This window comes from Ooceraea biroi, chromosome 4 (assembly GCF_003672135.1).
Source record: "Ooceraea biroi isolate clonal line C1 chromosome 4, Obir_v5.4, whole genome shotgun sequence".
Taxonomy (NCBI): Eukaryota; Metazoa; Arthropoda; class Insecta; order Hymenoptera; family Formicidae; genus Ooceraea; species Ooceraea biroi.
Genome location: NC_039509.1, coordinates 9,517,570 through 9,536,124, shown reverse-complemented (window position 1 = coordinate 9,536,124; position 18,555 = coordinate 9,517,570). Strand labels below are relative to the sequence as shown.

The window sequence follows — 18,555 nt, the reverse complement described above, 5'->3', positions numbered from 1 at the left end:
CAAATGCGCTTCGGCATTTTATATGCGGCCATAGATCTCGAGATGCGTAATATACATAACGCAATATGTGTCTTATTCTCTCATTTGCAACGTTGAATGTTCTTCAATTTTAATCGGATCATGAGAACTTTGACACAAGACTGCAAAAGTGATCAACCAAAAACGTAATTGTGCGCCAACTTTTAGCGTGATGTACCTCGTACGTTACTTCCTGTCGAGAGATCGAGAATTTTTAAAACTTTTGCTTGAATGTAGATCCGATCACGCATACATATATATTGTACATGTGCACCATGTTTCGTTAGGAATTAAACAGTCGAGGCATACAATTTGGCATCTGTGCAGGCTGCATAAATCACAATATGTTATCTTGTGTTATCCTTATCCTATGCAAACGCGTTAATGCTATTAAGAAAATAATATGCAACGCGCGCGTAATTTTATGAGACATTATGATGTACAGATAAAAAGTATAGGAGAAGAAGATTTCGAAATTTTGGCTTGCAAAACATATTTATTACGACACTTATTCCGCATTGGGCTTGAAATATCATTAATCGTCACTTGCGTGTTGGAAAGATTCAGATCCAGGCTTCATTCACGACAAGAACACGTGACACGATGGTCAGACCTGTTTTTACGAGACACACATCGCCAATATATTGCCGATGTTCACGCTTTTTGTGGTTGCACGCCGCGCGATATTGCTTCCTCGTTCTAGTATTGATTATTCGATCGCGCGTTCGTTCCATGGCTGTGCATAGGTGATGACCTTGGATGATCTGCTGACGAGTACGATGAAATGAGAGGAAAAAAGAGGATACGAAAAGGAGAAAAACAGATATACCGGATGTGCTCCAAGTCTTATTAATACCATTCACGTGTGACACAAAACATAGCTGCGTTTCCACATGCGCGAAATGCAAATGCGATAGAAAAAAAATGGAGAGATATCGATCGCGAGTCCTGAGTTACACATGTAATTCCCGGTGCGCTGCAAGAGAAGCCTGAGGACGTCGACGACGCGACGCCGCGTGATTGCGCGATCATTGTACGAACGTTCGTCTATCATTTAGCTAAATGCGGCGTTTGTCTTTTTCATCTGCAAATTGAATATTAATTGAGGGGGAGAGAAGGGTGAGAAATCTCCATACAGCTGCACGTTTGTCGGGTCATCGATAATATAATCGGTCATCTTGCGTCGCGTCACGTCGCGTGTCGTCTTCCGTACACAGTCTGCGATTCCATTGTGTGTATTCTTTTGCGCACGTGTCGAACGTGTCTTCGTCATAGAGGCAGATTCGACGCGGAAAACAGACGCAAATACTTAAAGATTAAGCGTCTCGATAATCTTGTTTAGCGTGAATAACATGAGATTTTATATTCCATGAATTTATTTATAGTCCTTTGAAACGCGAAATAACCGTAGCTAGGAGAACAGCGATGATCGATTCGCGAGATGATACCGTTACGGCACTCGAGAGACACTCGCATCCATTCTCAAGGATGTCTATGAATTTTAATCCACCGCCGCAAGTGCAGTCTCCTCGCATGTGTAATAAGCGTAGTGCAAAGAGAGAGAGAGAGAGATAGACAGATAGATAGATAGAAGCCCGCCCTGCCCCCCTCCATTACATACGCCGCATCAATAATGAATGGGCGAGGCCGCAACGTTGCAAATCAGACGCGAGCTCCCTTATCGCGAGCCTACAGGCTCGTGGTTTCGTTACGGTCACACGGTCGCGCCAATGCTTTTTGCGATATCGCGTACTTAATCGTATGCAATTGCTCGTAAACGATGCCGCAGCATCGGCTGTTCTGCCAGGTCCGTCTCTTCTGGGCGCAGGATCAAAATCGCGAGCGAAATCGTGGCCTTTTGCAAACCGTGACGTTACGAGGCGCACATGCGCCGAATGACGAGCGAAAAGCGAATCTGTCCTCGACCGAGCCGTCCTTGCGGCCACGACGATGTAGCTAGATCGGCGACTGAGGCTTCATCTCACGGGGAAAGGAAAATCCAATAGCGCTGGAATTGAATAACTTATCGGCAGACATCGTGGAGCATGAAAGGTACGTTCGGAAACAACATCTTGTGCTCTCCTGGAACCGCTACAGAGCAATCCAAGATGCGATAGGCTACATCGAATCGCGCCGGGCGGCCAGCGCAAGGTTCTCCCTGGGCTTAAACCACGACCTTCACCTCCATCCCTCCACGTTCTTCTCTCTCTCTCTGCTTCATGTATTATGTCGTTTCCCAAAACTAGACGTTTAATTTCTTTCTTAAGCTCTTGTTTCATCTCGCTTTGCACCATACACTTTTCTACTTGACTTGGAAAAATTAGTCTTGGTCTCATTCATTCTTCCACTTTTATCTAATTGGTATTTGTAACGATAAACGCACATATCACTCCGATATAAAATGCTAAATTGGTTGGTCTGGATTACACTTTAATTGCGATGCTCCTTGTACTTTCTCCAAAATAAAGTCTCCTAGTATTTATTTAAAAAATGTAATTTTAAATTGCTTCTCTCTAAAAGTCCGCATTCAAACGCGATCTACTCTAGAACGATAAATTAATACACATTTATTTTTTGAATATTTCTACCTTATTTTCTTCCACTGAAACTTCATTTTGCCACTTAAAACGGCTTTTCCGCAGCATCATGAATAACACATAACAGCACGCGCGCAGAGCCTCTTACGAGAAAATACTCGTTCGTCTAAATATACAATTTTGCATCATTCAGCATGTCGTACTTTATGTTTGCGTTACAGGAACGTATTTGAAACTGACCCAGAATTGGTCAGCTCTATCGTCAAATAGATGATGAAATTTTCACAAAAATTTATTGTCAAGTGGTATTTCGAGATAGTATAAGGGTACGTTTATATTGGAGCAGTGATAAACGATAAGAACGACGATACTAGTGTAACGGTGAAAGATAGGTACATTGATTCATACGTGGATGTTTATAGTGAAGCAGCTCTTGTTAACATGGATCTGGAGAATTTAATAAATGCAATATTTGTTAGATCACCTTTATGGGACCAAAAAGATAGAAATCACCACAATAGATACGTTTTGGATAAATTATGGGATGAAATAGCTGGTTGAATTAAATACCACACGTAAGTAATTCGTTTATTTTTCTTAAATATTACATGATATTTATTATGAAATATTTAAGATTATGTTAGATTTTTTCAAAAATTATCAATCATTTGCAATTGAATTAAGTATAACACAAGTACATTTTAAATAAATCCCGATTATTCTGTGCATTTTTTTAAGTGCAATTATATAACAACGCTTTGGGTAATTTTCAGGTTATAATATAGTTAGCTGTGTATTATCATCGCTCTAATATGAACATACCAAAGAAAATTAGATTTGAATAGCTTTTATCGCCACTCTTATCGCTGCTTTTATAACTTTTATCATTACTCCAACATAAACGTACCCTTACCTATTCACTTGGTTTTGTTAATAAATCGAGAAGCTCACTGAGTTGTTTTTCAACGACTCAAAAAACGTGCCGATTTCTTTTGATAATTTCTTCCAAATCTGGAGAACAATATAATCCAAGAGACGTGTGAGTCGTGTTCATCAATTCTTGAGAGATTTGAAAACATTGTATTCCCGATCGGAATCCGACTGCAAATACGGAGACTTGCAAAGTAGTAGCGAGATATATGTATAGGTCACAGGAACTGCTTGCGAATTATTTGATGCGCATACGAGCTCGCGCGATGACCTGAAGCGTGGTCCAGACAGGACCTTGGACTAGTAACCCACATAGTGTCCGCACGCGGAAGTAACGCAAAGTCCGCGCGTATATAACTACCCTTGATCCAGATTTTATTTTATTGGTTGAAATTTAACGTCTCATCTTTGCTCAACTATCCTCACCACCTAGAGCCACGCTGAAGCGCATGATCAGATTTAGAAATTTGCTGACGCACAAGCGACGAGGGAACATCTCCCTTCGCGTCGGCATCGTTATCGGATTCAGCTTTGGAAATCGTAGAAAACATCGGAATGATAAAGGAGAGAAACGTTGATGAGAACCTGATAATCATGATAAGAATTACGTAACCGAGGAATTTACCAAGATAATAGAAAGGAAAAGAACTCGTTTTACAAAACGTCATATCTTATTTAAGCATGCTAACAATAATGATAAGCATTGCTTTATTGCGTTTCGTTGTTCATCCTTGACTAGTTTGATTAGGACGTCTATGTTTAATTTAAAGTCATACATGATCATAAATTATTAAGAACGTAAAGATAACAATTACATTATGCAACACATATTTAGCAGCCTACATGGAAATAAATGGAATTTATACGCAAACGTGGCCTTGAAGTCTAAATTATTTCCGCTCCCATTAAAGTCATAGGTCACTCAGCGGATTAAACGCGGAAGACCTTTTAAACATTCAGCGAGATTGAAAGCGTTTTTGAGCAAGCCCGTCTCCATGGAGCTCATCAAATGCGGCACATCCGGCAAATTCTTGCCTGGAAGGTAAGAATTCCCAACGAGAATTTTAATGGAGAGTGACCCGAGTTATGTACAAGTTTTGAGTAATCGCGAACTATCGAAGTAACAATGCGTAACTAAATGCAAATAAGACACTGACGAGAGAAGTGCGATTCAAATTGAATCCTTAAACAAGAGAACAATTTGTGCATTATTATTACAGTAGGATTAGATTACAAAGCTGATGGGTTTTGGATGTATTACAGAAATTGTTATTCTTCAACATTAGCATTTGTTTATTATTTTATATACATATATATAAAATATGCACTCTCTATGCTTTAACAGTACGACACAATAAGCAACATTAAAAGCCTAAAACAATTGAAAATATATCCACAATGTGCCCGTCATCTGTATCTGCCGATATTACGACAGATCATTTTCGTTATCAATATATCATCGTGTTTATGGATTTTCCAGGGACATTAATCGTTGTTACCCCTTTCATAGGATCTTTGATCACAATTTCTTTCGGCTCCTCGTTTCTGAAAGAAAGAAAAACTTACTAGTTAATTTTTCACTATGTGAAAAATGTACGTTTCGTATGTATCGTACGATGCGTGAGGAAAGCATATTGTATTTGCGCTCTCTCTCTCTCTCTCTCTCTCTCTCTCTCTCTCTTTCTCACGTTTCTGTGCATTATATAATAATAATTCGCAAAAAGAAACTCACCGATTTAAAAGAACTAATGCGATACTTCCATCGGGCCTAGAAAACGCAACATTTTCAATTCCCTCAGTGTTTTCCGAAGTTGTGCCAATCCTCACACTTTTAGGTGGAACGTATCTGTTCAACGAAAACGCGATTAATAAATTAATCGATGTTTATACATATACATAGAAAAACATTAAACGCATAATAAATCATCAACGGAAGGATTCACATCGCTTTAGCGTTTGATTATATTAATGCTGAGTGAGATATCAACCGAGAGGCAAAGGAATATTGGCGTACGAACTTTGAAAAATGTCCAAGAACGTAGAACATCGGCTGCTTGTAAAATTCGTTGGCGGTCTTGTTGACTATTATTGGGGAATCGACATTGTTTTTAGCCCAATTGGGTCCACCAGACGTATCTAGGGCAATGTTCCAGTCGATCCAAGTGCTCACCCAATGCGACATGTTCTCGATGATGTTCTTCGCGTATATTTCGCCGCGGCCCCACGAACCAAGAATCACTCGTTGAGCTATAAATATATAATTTATTACTAATAAATATATAATTTGTCTAGTGAATTATATAACAACGTACGATATTCACATCAATCGTGACTTAAACTTCTTGTCGAATTTTAATTCTTGACTTTGCATTAATATCGCAATCTAGCAGGCATGTAAATTTTTATTTATCTTGTAAAATTACGAACATAAATTTCCATAAAGTGAATATTTGCAAAGATATTTACATGAAAAAAAGAATAATTGTTAGCGATAAAAATTGAAAGAAAAGATAACGTCTCACGTTTCATCACAATATATTCTTGTTCAAAAAATCGATCATACAAGAATATGTGAAAACGCAAGAAAAGTTTCATATAAAAATATGAATTAATCTTTGGCAACCTAGTTGTACTCCATTGCACGCTTCTGTGTATATTAGCGATTTCTCTGGGAATTGTTGGTATATCTCGTCTAAGACCGTCGGTCCGAACGTAGTATCGAAATAAAAGTGTATCGCGGTTCCAGAGTAGATATTTCTAGCTCTTTCATTTCCAAATGCCGTTCTCGCCCAATTAGGAAACGCCAGTCTGTTTTCGTCCGCTGAAAAGATTTTAATGTGTCCAAAGTTCTTTTTTAAGGTAGGCGACAAGTATTCGATAACCCAATTGCGCTCTTGCTCGGCAGTCCATGCCATCCCGCTAAAACGTTCTGGAGCATAAAGATGGTTGAGTGGCTCGTTCTGAGGCGTCAAGCCCCAGAATTCCAGATTAGCCTGTCGATAAGCTTCAAAATATCTACAAGAGAGCAAAATAATCTTTTAAAATATACATCAAACGCCGATAAGTTTTGTACAAATTTATGTGTAAAAAAGCATATATGACGTAATGATAAACAAAATTTTCACGAAATAGCATAAATACAAAATATAAGCTGAAAAGAAAGTTGCATAATTTAACATATATGACAAGAATAACTTACTTGACGAAATAATTTGCCCACACTTGTTGATATCTCGGATCTAATGTACCACCATTTGTCCAATTATTATTCGTTTTCATCCAGGAACTGGCACTCCATGGCGCAGTTAGCAATTTAATTTCGCTTCCTTTCAATTCTATAGCTCGTTTTATTACTGGTATCTATTAGCACGTAAATGTTTAATAAAATGTATGTATGTTTCGTCGCGCAGCTATTTACGACTATTATTCAACAAATTATTTTCGGGAATGCAAATTTTGAATTTTATTTTTCAATAAAATGGAATAAAATTCATTAAAATTTCAATTAAAATTTCTGCTCAAAAAATGGACTTGTATTAAAAAATGAATAAACCTTGATACCTTGTAAACGTAATCTTCCATTTGCAACGTAAAGTTGTCAAGTGAAGTGTCGTTTTCTACCATCGCGTAAGAGTAGTGTCTCGTTGAAAAGTCCGAGCCAGCCATTGGCGTTCTGATGAAACTATATTCAATTCCATTCGGACCAAAGTAGTTCCTAATATCAGAAAATTGTATTAATAAAATAATTTTCTAATAGTTATAGTAGATAATAGTTGTCGTAAAATTCTCAGGTATTTCACATGTCAATCTCCTTCAAAGTCTCGACTGACTTATAATTTACAATACCTCAATAAGTTATCGGATGCCTCTTTTGTCAAACTAAGGATATTGATACCCGCTGCATCAGTTACAGCTCCACCAAACCCAAATATCTCTTGATATACATCGGTTTGATTTACGGTGATTACTCCTGGTGTAAGCGGATATGACGGTTTCTCGCTACATTCTGAACGAAAAGGACTGAATATGCCGAAAAAGTCTGATAACACCTCTTGATTTTTATTTTGTGCCGCCACCAAATCTAATGACATAAGTTGTTCAAAAAACGATTCTTCCTAGAATATGAATTAGAAATACTCACCAGCATAGAAATCGATCTCGTCATAGTTGCCGCTCGATACATGAAATCGTAAACCACTTTTGCACGAAGTTATCAGAACATATCCGGTGGGATCCGGTGGCTTGACAGCATCTGGGGCTTCATCGCAATAGGTTGCATTGCAGACACAGTAGTGACCATCGTCATCTCCTCTCGATTCCGATTGGCGTTTGATGCAACCAGTTGACTCAACGTTGACACTTACTTCAGAAACGTATTCGATTGATAACTTGATCAATTACTGGATTAATTAACATTCTATATGTGTTTTTGTGCACCGTTCTTTTTCCTACATGCATAATACAAAAATTTACGCGAGAATTTTGTGTAATTGTTACGGAAGTTTCAACGAAGTTAAAAAATAATCAACGAGTGAACAAGTGAAATGCAATCTACCTGCTGCTAATACAGCGAGAACGATCGCACGCCACATTGTGAACTTGCTGAGCCACTGTCTGAAACTGGTCGTGGCTTTAATGTAAATTCCTCCGCGCCTGCACGAATGGAAAAAGAAGCTATTCCCGTCTCTCCATGATTTGTACAGTAACAAACATAAGTTTCAGACATGGGAAAGTTCAATGGAGATTGTTTAAGAGAAGCTGTAAGAGAGACTACACACATGCGTAAGCATATTGCTATTTTTGAAATTTCAACGTTTTCTTGAGACAACGTTCTCTCAAATGAAAATGTTTTGTATGTACAGTTTTCAACTTACTTTTATCATTTTTAGTCATGTTTTCCTTTCTTTTAAGATTACAATTTTTTAATATTCATAAGAACACTGGAATAATAACAAAGATAAAGTACATTAGTAGAATTATGGAAAGTACTGTTTTTAAAAGGAGACATTCCTATTTTTCTTTTATATGAATAAAATTAAAAGAATCATATAAACTGATCGAATCTTACTCTATTCTATTTAATCCAAAAAATCCTTTATTACTGACCAAGGCTGGCAATACAATTGGGTGTGGACACGACGTTTCGACCTTCTCTTTCGGTCCTTTACAAGTGTCGTTACAAAGTCATTTTCTAAATATACATTAATTAAAACAATAATAAGAAAAAATTATAAAATGAAAACATAATATTATACAATATAATATAAAAGGCTACCTACTGGCAGAAAATAACTATAATTAATCTATTCTATTTACCTTTGTCTTAAACTTTTGCACGTTACTGTAGTTTATGCGTTACAGATTTTATGTTTTCTCGGAACGAAAGCTTCTAATGAAAATATTTTGTACAGTACATGTACAGTTTTCAACTTATTTTTGTAGTTATCAGTCATATTTTCCTTTCTTTCATAAGATTATAATTTTTAAATATTTATAAGAATACTGGAATAATAATAGAGATCAAAAAAGTACATTAGTAGAATTATGGAAAGTACTTTTCCAAAACAGACATTTTTTTATATGAATAAAATTGAAAGAGTCATATAAATTGATTGAATCTACTCTATTCTATTTACTTTCTATTTACTTTTGTCTTAAACTTTTGCACGTTACTGTAGTTTATGCGTTACATACAGGTGTTACACACAGATATAGCTGTCTTAACAGAACATATTCAGATATTAAAGTAATTCGGTGAAGCGTGAAAACAGATACAAGAAACAAGTGCACGGCATAAAAAAGCTTGCAAAATATGCACACTTTAAAAACTTTTATAAAGATTTATGTGCATTTATGTCTCATGTCTCTACATTATCTTATCATGAAAATGTTCATCACGAGACATTTGCATGTGACATCACGAGAGACTATTAATTTTATCTCTATAAATTTCTTATTTGCTTTCATATTTGCTTATATAATGTATAATAACTCTTTATATGTAATATATAATGATTCCTTATATTATATAATATGTTGCTTCTATGTTATTTAATAATGAAAATTCTTTTGCCCGACTAAGTTGGCAAATTTTATTAATTACTAAATACATAACGTTTCAATCACTTCTGGTCTTTATCAAGTGTCAAATAATCATCAGATGTCAGTAAGTCACTTTCTAAAATTATCACAAACAAATAAGAGAACAGAAATTTTTAATAAAAGTTATTATGATAAGCCTTTTTAGTTTGCCCTTTCTGGCCCTTTATTATTGATAATTCACAACGTTTCTGGTCCTTATCAAGTGAATAAAAGTGTATAGTAATCAATAAGTCACTTTCTAAATTTAACAATACAAAGAAAGGAGATTAAACTATGATACATTGGTCAAACAACGATGGAAAATTAATGAAAAAATTAATGAAAAAACTTACTGGCCGAAAATGACTTTTGGCTCGATGAACAGCCTTAAAACCGAACATAAGGAAACACTTCCGAACGTCTTAGAGTCAAACAAACAACTGATGCTCAGTGCAAAATTTTCTAAGTGTTTATCAAAATTGTGTCATAAACACCCGACAAGTCCTCTGTGTCTTTCTGTAGGTTGATTGCATTACAATGTCAAGAGAAAGGCGAGGAAGGTGGAGGAACATAGAGGGGTCACACTAATGCCAATAGCATTACAATGCTCTTAATGAAAAACATTTCTGTAATCTCTCTTTTACGGAGATGATTTTCTTGATGTAGGATGATAATATTAGACCAATTAAAGTCATGATTGTTATTAATTCTATGTTTGCTAACAATTATATATATACAGGGTGTCCCGGGTTTTAACCGACAAACTGCGGGAGCATATTCTACTAGTGGAAATAAGAAAAAATTCTTATATCGAGTTTGCTTAGAAATGCTTTATTACAAAGTTATAAACCAATATTGAAAAGAAATATGAGATAAGTAACAATGGATTTTTTCACAAAAATAAAAATTATCTACGCAATGATTTAGTGACGCATTTCAAAATGTTGTCCTTGCACATCGATACAAGCTAGACATCGACGTAGTACAGAATTTGTTACGGTACGACATTCCTGAAAATTTTGTTGCATCTCAGTAACTGAATTAGTAATTCGTTGCTTTAAATCTATCTGGTACTCTCCTGTTAGGAAATCTACGTTGATACTCTCGTACGGCAGCTCGTGCATTTCCGTCACAGAATCCGTACACGAAATGAATATCAGTGTATTCCTCATTTGAAAACACTTTTGGCATTCTGATAGTAATTGCTAGTTCACACGACGATTGAAATCTAACAGCTACTGTTGTAAAAGTAACAATCATACTGAATCGTTTCAACATAGTGAACATGAATACATGTGAACACACATAACATAAACATCTTCAACCTTCCAAATTCTACACTATGTTCCGTTGTTACTTATCTCATATTTCTTTTCAATATTGGTTTATAACTTTGTAATAAAGCATTTCTAAGCAAACTCGATATAAGAATTTTTTCTTATTTCCACTAGTAGAATATGCTCCCGCAGTTTGTCGGTTAAAACCTGGGACACCCTGTATATACAGTGCTGGCAAAAAGTTCCGGAACGGTTAAAAATCTTGGAAAATAATGATTTAGTGGAAAAATGTTTCAAACAAAAAGTATAGGGCTTAAAAAACTCTATTAAATGATGATATATATTTGACCTTGGTATGACCTTGGAAAGCCCGGTCATGGTCAACATAAAAATCTGAAATGGAAACCCCTATTTTTTATTACATATTCTTGTAGCTTAGCTCGAGAGCTTTTCGAAACGCTATAATAAATTTTTTTCTCTTACGTATTTTTTGACTTATAAGCCTTGAAGGTTACACAGTACCGCCGGCATTAGAATTACCCAAGGTGTACCGCGTGGAGGTTGCACGGTCGGATTTACACCTCTTTTGTGTGTGTGTGTGTGTGTGTGCGTGCGCGTGTGCGTGCGTGCGTATATGTGCGTGTATGAGTGTGTGTGTGTGCGCGCGCGCGCGCGTGTGTTCTTCATAAAACTAACTTCACAAAAATAGTTTATACTCGTATGTACGAACAACGGCATTAATGACGTCCGAAAATACGTGTGACGCACACTAAGAAAGCGCGTCACTTATAAACTTTCTCGCGTATAGGTGAAGTGTTCCGATAACTATTTTGCTCGCTCGTGTTTACCTCACCTACAACCGGTATTGTGTAAGCGACCCGATCGTTGTGTGCGATCACACGGGTATTCGGACGGCATTAATGCCGTTGTTCGTACATACGAGTATAAACTATTTTTGTGAAGTTAGTTTTATGAAGAACACACACGCGCGCGCGCACACACACACACACTCATACACGCACATATACGCACGCACGCACACGCGCACGCACACACACACACACACACACAAAAGAGGTGTAAATCCGACCGTGCAACCTCCACGCGGTACACCTTGGGTAATTCTAATGCCGGCGGTACTGTGTAACCTTCAAGCCTTATAAGTCAAAAAATACGTAAGAGAAAAAAATTTATTATAGCGTTTCGAAAAGCTCTCGAGCTAAGCTACAAGAATATGTAATAAAAAATAGGGGTTTCCATTTCAGATTTTTATGTTGACCATGACCGGGCTTTCCAAGGTCATACCAAGGTCAAATATATATCATCATTTAATAGAGTTTTTTAAGCCCTATACTTTTTGTTTGAAACATTTTTCCACTAAATCATTATTTTCCAAGATTTTTAACCGTTCCGGAACTTTTTGCCAGCACTGTATATAAAAGTTATTATGAAAATTCTCAATATACTTACTGGTAGAAAATGACTTTCCGTATATTAAAGAACATTAAAAAGATCCAAGGAAACATGTCCGTCACTCACTTACAATAGTACAACAAACAACAGATATCAAGGAAATGCTATATGTTTTTTGTATTGTAACCACCTGATAAGTTTTCAGTATTTTTCTGTAGATTGATCGAACTAAAATATCTTCTATAACTATCTTTTGATGAAAAATATCTCAGCAATTCTATGTTATTTAATAACTGCTTATAAAACTGCGTTTAAAATCAAACATCGGCGTAGTTGATGAACTGTGTTGTATAACGTTTGACAAAAATAATCGTAATATCATATGCACATTATCACGATAAGATAATGTGATATAAATGCGATCATGAGACATAAATGCACATAAATCTTTATTAAAATGTAGAAAGTGCGTATATTTTGCAAGTGTCGCTTTTTTCCCATTTTCTGCAACTGTGCACTTTTTGCTTGCATTTTTTTACGCTTCACTGAATCGCTCTGGTTTATAGTTGTCTGACGAATCCAAGCAGCAAGCTAGTTGCAACGAGTGAACTGGATTCCATTAATTCGCGCGCGTATATTCGGCCTCGTTTCGAGATTAAATTGAGTTTCTTTTGTAAACGGGGAACAGGGCCGCCAAGCCGACGAGGTGTGTGCTCACTCATAAGGTAATCACTGGACCAAATATTCGTTTAGCTTCGAAGCTTGCCTATAAGAGCCACCGCGGCCTTAAATAATGCATCTCGATACATACCTTCTCGTTGTGCCGCACCCGCGCAGGATTTTCAGTCTCGAATGACGAAGAGAACTGCGGACGTTGCTTTGTTCAAAAAAATCTTTACCGAATAAATAGCGCATATCGCACTATGAAATATCGTCGATGGAGAAATAAAATATGTTGGCGCGAAATAAAAACAATTGTGATTGTAAAACCTCTTTTAACAGGTTTATTTGTGCAATAACTATCTCTTTTTAGAAATTGTTTAGAGATTTATCAGTTATACAATAAAGATACAATAAGAATATTAAATAAATGCAAAACTGCACGAATTAAAAATACAATATCTTTTGAGCGTATTACTCATTGTCAGCGCATATAAAGCAGCATTGAAAAAAGTAGTACAAATCATAAATTATTAAAAATCATAATCATAAAAAAATGTAATTGCGTTAGTTTTGATTGATGTTATCGATGCGCGTGTATTTCGCAATTGCAAAATTGCATACAAATTGACAAACATACATTGTCCTCGAAAACATTATTCATTTGTTTGTAGCGTTTAAATCATTAAAATTCCATTTCGCAATCTCAAGGAGACAAATATTGTCGAAGAATATCACATATCATATAATGTAATATTTTGTTTCACAAACTAAAAACAATATGAGATATACGATATTCTTTATAAAAGTGAAATGTGAAACTCTCCATTTTTCCGATTGTTTGACAAATGTTTTCACCACATGTGCTAATTATTTCATTTTATATATTGCGTAGTTGTATTATATTAGTTTAAACAAATCGAATTGATATCACCGAATTGATATTGATTACTATTGAATTCTGGATTTACTCACATCTCACAACAAATGATACTTGACGATATCTAATCGCTATTTAATTATAGTTTAGTCGAATTATAAAGGGAATGGATAGGTTCGACGTTCGATAAAAGTTACAGCTGTACACAAATTACACGACATTAAAATTGCATGGATACCTGTAAGACACACGTGTGATAAGAGCAAGTTATCCATGAACGAATTTTACACCGTGACTCGTGAAAGTTAATGACGCGTTCTTTTCGAAACTCATCCAGGAAGTTGCAGTGAGCTCTCGGTTATATGTAGTTTTCGAAGTTGTTTCGCATCTGACACTTGATGTCGAGGAATACAAACAAGATGCTACAGGCATGTATAATACTACGTAGATTAAGCACAGGATCACGTGGCGCGTATCAAGCAAGTTGTTTGCTTTGCTTGCACGTTACAATTTTACTTGGAATGCACAGACTTCCAAACTATCACGTGAATTTACCAAAATTTATCTAGAGCTAATTGATATATCCGACGCAAATTTATATTTCGGTTATTTATTAGTGTTTTACATTGAGTGAGACAAAGTTATTTATTTATGCACATGGCATTCATGAATTGCAAATCTGATATTTGGATCGTTCTGCTAAAACACAAATTTTATTTGATATTCTTTTTCATCATCGTGCTACGTATAATATTCCCGATTGAAAAATATATTTCGTTATTTCCAACAAACGAGTACCAAACAAGTTTTCCATCATTTAAAATTACGTTTGCACTTCTTTCTCACATCTCGACATAGCATCAAGTACTCATTAAAATTTTCCGGGACGTTGGAATATTTTCCATAATCGACGACTTATTCATTTCGCCAATTAATCCGCCATAATCCATTCGGAAAGTTGATCCCTCGATAATTAAGAATGCAGCGTTATTCGTATCGATTCTTCTGTTACGGATCCGCCAGGACTTCTTTTTCTTGCACCCATCATCGAAAGCTCTTTGTGCCCCTTCTACCTGTAAGATCAGAAGGATATTAATGGCTATAAAATACTATCGATTACCGCTGCAACCATTCGAGTCAGCTATCCAGTTACATCACTGAAATTTATAAATTATAAATTTATAAATTATCTCTGACTCTATAGAGTACTTTTTTAAGGAAAATATATTTTCCTTAATTGTAATAAAGTTCACGCAGTCGCTTTAGTTTACAGCTTTCAATTATAGTCAGGCCAAGGTAACTTGATCTGCGAATGTCATACAATACAAAGCACATGTATGAATAATACGGTATGTACATTAACCGCAATGTGTTTTCAGCATGTGTTACATAATGTAACTCAATGAGCTAGAAATCATGGAACAAACATATCGTCAGTTTATAAACTCGTACAGTGAGAACTAGTATAACATTTTCAAGCGTTTGTGATAGCCGATTGCATCTTCAGAAAGGCTCGTTCTCACATGGTTCGATGTATCATTAATGCTGGGAAATGGATCAACGGTGCGAACGAGATCGATCACGACTAGAAAGACCATTCGTTTCGTGTGCAGATAAAATGGATGAGTCACGAGAGACTGGCAGAACAGCAAACGATCTCGTTTCCTTTTTTCGTGGTATACGTGCCATCGACAATTTCAAGAATAGTACTGTTTCCTGCTACTATAGTGTCTCGATTATCGCCAGGTCTTATTGCAGAAAACCAAGTCGTACAAATATCGAGAGAAGCAGCATACACGTGCAGTTACAATGCTCGAGACTGTCGATTACCTTGTCTTAATAAAAATCAGCGTGCTTTTTTCTCATGAAGTAATATAACAAGACATAAATAATAAATATTAAAACGATAAAATAATAATAAATATTAAAATAATGCTAAAAGTAAGAACGTAATAAAGTTGTTCTCCTCCGTTTTATATATTGGCGCGTATCGTTTATTGAATTACGAACTTTTTCCATGAGCGTCTTGAACAAAGTCACTATTAAGAAAGCGAGCGGATGTAAGAAAGGAAGGGCACAGGCGGGATCGTTCGCGAGGAAAATTTAGTACAAGTCCAAAGCGAAGGCAGTGGATCGCTTCTTGATGTCGTTCTTATCCATCTTCGGTGCGACGCAAGTCGGGGCGTAAAGCGATCGATCAAAAATTGATGAAACCACGCTTCCCCGAGCGAGAGACAGTAAATTCGACGTCCAAAGACGTGAGTCTTCGAGGTACCTCGATAATGGCTCCGGTAAGGATCGTCGAACGTGAATCGAAGGGAACAAACAATTTTCCCATGAACCGCACGGACGTCTGGATGCATCTTTCATCTCGCCTCGTCGAGGCGAGTAATCACGAACGACTGACGCATACCGCATTTCTGTCGTGATGATATTTTTAAGCGCAATATCAATTATCTAATCAAATATTCGAAATAGTATTCGGCCACAACGGAGTCTGCTTGAAATTAATTAGTCTCCATTTTCACTTTGAAAACTCTGGTTTTTTCATGTCTGACGTTGAGCAAGGGAAAAGTAGAGCAAAGTTTTCGTGGAAATTAACCGCAGGCCGTATTAAGGCACATCGAACTGTAATTGGAAACCATGGAATCAAAACTGATAAAATCCTCCTTTGATGTCAACGATACGATCCGGCGGTCTTTACTTCCCGTATTCCGAGAATAAATTAGGTTGACTTAAATTGAATTTCGTCGAGTCTCTATCTCCCTCCCTCCCTCTCTCTCTCTCTCTTTCTCTTTCTCTTTGAGGTAGATGTATTATTTCGAACGAATGAATTTGAAACACTCCTCTGAAGTCTTCTTACTAATACAATTACTCAAATTATAGAGTTGATAACTAATTTTATACGAGATTGACAATATTTAGAAACTGCATCTTGATTGTAGTCCGACAATGCGAAACACTAATAAATTATTGTCGCAACGTGTCAAGGGATTAGTAATTTTGACAGTCATCCAAATGTATTTTCAACGTAATTGTATTTTATGAATTTAGGGGGATCTCTGTATTCTTCCGCAACTCGTCACAGTAACGAGACATATTAAGACAGCGGATCTTGCTGATGATGGGTGGCCGACGAGAGCGCGATCTCGTTGGTTAATCTGCATAAACTCGGTCGCGCCGGTGCTCGAAAATCCGCTGGCAATGGTACGCAACATTACGAGCACGATACGAGTTTGCCGTGAGAATTAAGGATATTGCAAACTCTAAATTGGTGACATGTCCGTCCGTATGATAAACGCTCGATTGCTCCAATAATCGCAGAAAATAATTACCACTTGTGTGGATGAATCGGGAGAAACCGCTCGATTTCACACTCTGCTGCACCTCGACATATTTCCGCATCCTCTGCCATTCGTCTTTTATCTTACTTTTTATTTAAGGAATCCTTTCTTCTTGACTTAATATTTAATTCTATTAATTTGATTATATTTTTATATGAAAAAAAGGAAAATGTAGGGAGGAAAGTAATACATCGCTTACTTACACTAAATTCAATGCTAAGTGGACCCGATCCTTATCACCATTGGTATAATCGTAGAAAACGACGTACTTTTACGTGTACACATTTTTTTGTTGTCCCTTGTATCCTTCGTTGATGGCTTGCTTCGTGATCCTTGTCGACTACATTGCCTCGACGAGAGATTTTCACGAGATTTACAGCTTTCTAAATTTATCCTCCAGTGTTCCCCCAGTTCCGTGGAGGATGTCTCTTTTATCATTTCACTCAGAAGGACCTCCATGTGTGATACTCGAAGCGCGTCCACTCGAATCCTCCCCTGTGTATGATCGGAGACGTATAGCGCTATCATTCACGCCTTAAAAAGGCGGTAGCTTGGGGTTACCGTGTCCATTCTCTTTCTCTCTTTCTCTGTCTTTTACCTTTGAATATGTAAAAGTGAACGAGTTCCCTTCCTCTCTCATTCGAAGAGATATCATCATCAATCGTGCCTCACGTTATTACGGACTGATATATCGCATCAATTTACTTACATATGTATATCCTATTTATTTGCACGTATTCATAAGTTCAAAATGTGTAAACAACTTCGAAGCAAGATAAGAGTTTATAATAATAACATAACGCATACTATTTCTAATTATAACGCGACGAATCTTTTCGTACCAGCTTACTTTCTTTACCGAAAAAGAAACGCTCCTTTTGATAAGATCGTGATATATCCATATCGAGATCAAATTTCCTCGCGCGTGAGATATTTCTCAGCGTCGTTAATGAGATCCTTTATCATTCTTATTGTCATCTCATGCTTCATGAGAATCGACACATATATTTCCCGTATTTCTGCATGTCGTAGAGATCTGATAAATTTTCTGGCATTTCTCTCATCTGAATTTTGATAATAACTCATCGCTCGCAGATAAACCGCAAGCTAACTTTCCTTATCGTCTGACCACAGATCGAGTATTACTACTAGCTAGTAAGTAGATTCATTCGTTCGTGATCAGCTACGGCCGGCAGCTAAAAATAGTGACACGTTCATTTGCGCTTTTTTTATAATTACCTCTTTCCACACTAATTTGATTCTCCTTTATCTCTCTCTCTCTCTTTGACTAAACTAAAATTCTCATTAAATTAAAAATTAATTTCTTTCTGACACAAATAGCAACAAAAATATTTAAACAATATAATCTCTTGAAAACGGAGTCTCCTTTTCAAAAGAAATAAATTACATTATAC

The 18,555-nt window shown here is 36.5% G+C and overlaps 2 protein-coding genes and 1 long non-coding RNA gene across 7 annotated transcripts in view; 1 reads left to right on the top strand and 2 right to left on the bottom strand.

Moving 5' to 3' along the window:
• Positions 1-1,701: 1,701 nt before the first annotated feature.
• On the top strand, positions 1,702-4,356 carry LOC105282679. Its single transcript, XR_894559.1, has 3 exons — positions 1,702-2,070; positions 2,777-2,947; positions 3,035-4,356. It is a non-coding gene; the product is annotated as an uncharacterized LOC105282679 (long non-coding RNA).
• Positions 4,357-4,754: 398 nt separating this feature from the next.
• LOC105282680 (glucosylceramidase) lies at positions 4,755-8,561 on the bottom strand. The gene is made up of 9 exons (XM_026969133.1): positions 8,041-8,561; positions 7,627-7,848; positions 7,332-7,566; positions 7,047-7,200; positions 6,685-6,845; positions 6,109-6,500; positions 5,504-5,732; positions 5,218-5,331; positions 4,755-5,030 (listed from the first exon to the last, which is right to left on the bottom strand). Exons 1-9 carry the CDS (start codon positions 8,075-8,077, stop codon positions 4,934-4,936), a joined length of 1,641 nt encoding a protein of 546 aa, XP_026824934.1. The 5' UTR covers positions 8,078-8,561; the 3' UTR covers positions 4,755-4,933.
• Positions 8,562-14,595: 6,034 nt separating this feature from the next.
• Positions 14,596-18,555, bottom strand: part of LOC105282681 (upstream stimulatory factor 2) — a 97,826-nt gene continuing 93,866 nt past the window's right edge. For 4 of the 5 annotated variants that reach the window (XM_011344871.3, XM_011344873.3, XM_011344870.3 and 1 more), the window contains exon 6: positions 14,642-14,869. In XM_011344871.3, the coding sequence (XP_011343173.2) occupies positions 14,657-14,869 (213 nt within the window). In that variant the 3' untranslated portion in view covers positions 14,642-14,656. Of the gene's footprint in view, positions 14,870-18,555 lie in introns of all 5 variants that reach the window. The other variant, XM_011344874.3, reaches the window with a different exon arrangement.

Coding starts and splice junctions, on each gene's coding strand:
- LOC105282680 (XM_026969133.1), bottom strand. CDS start 8,077: ATGTGGCGTGCGATCGTTCTCGCTGTATTAGCAGCAG. Junction 6,501..6,684: donor TGGGCAAATTATTTCGTCAA/GTAAGTTATTCT, acceptor GCTCTCTTGTAG/ATATTTTGAAGCTTATCGAC. Junction 5,332..5,503: donor GTTCTTGGACATTTTTCAAA/GTTCGTACGCCA, acceptor TTCGTTGAACAG/ATACGTTCCACCTAAAAGTG.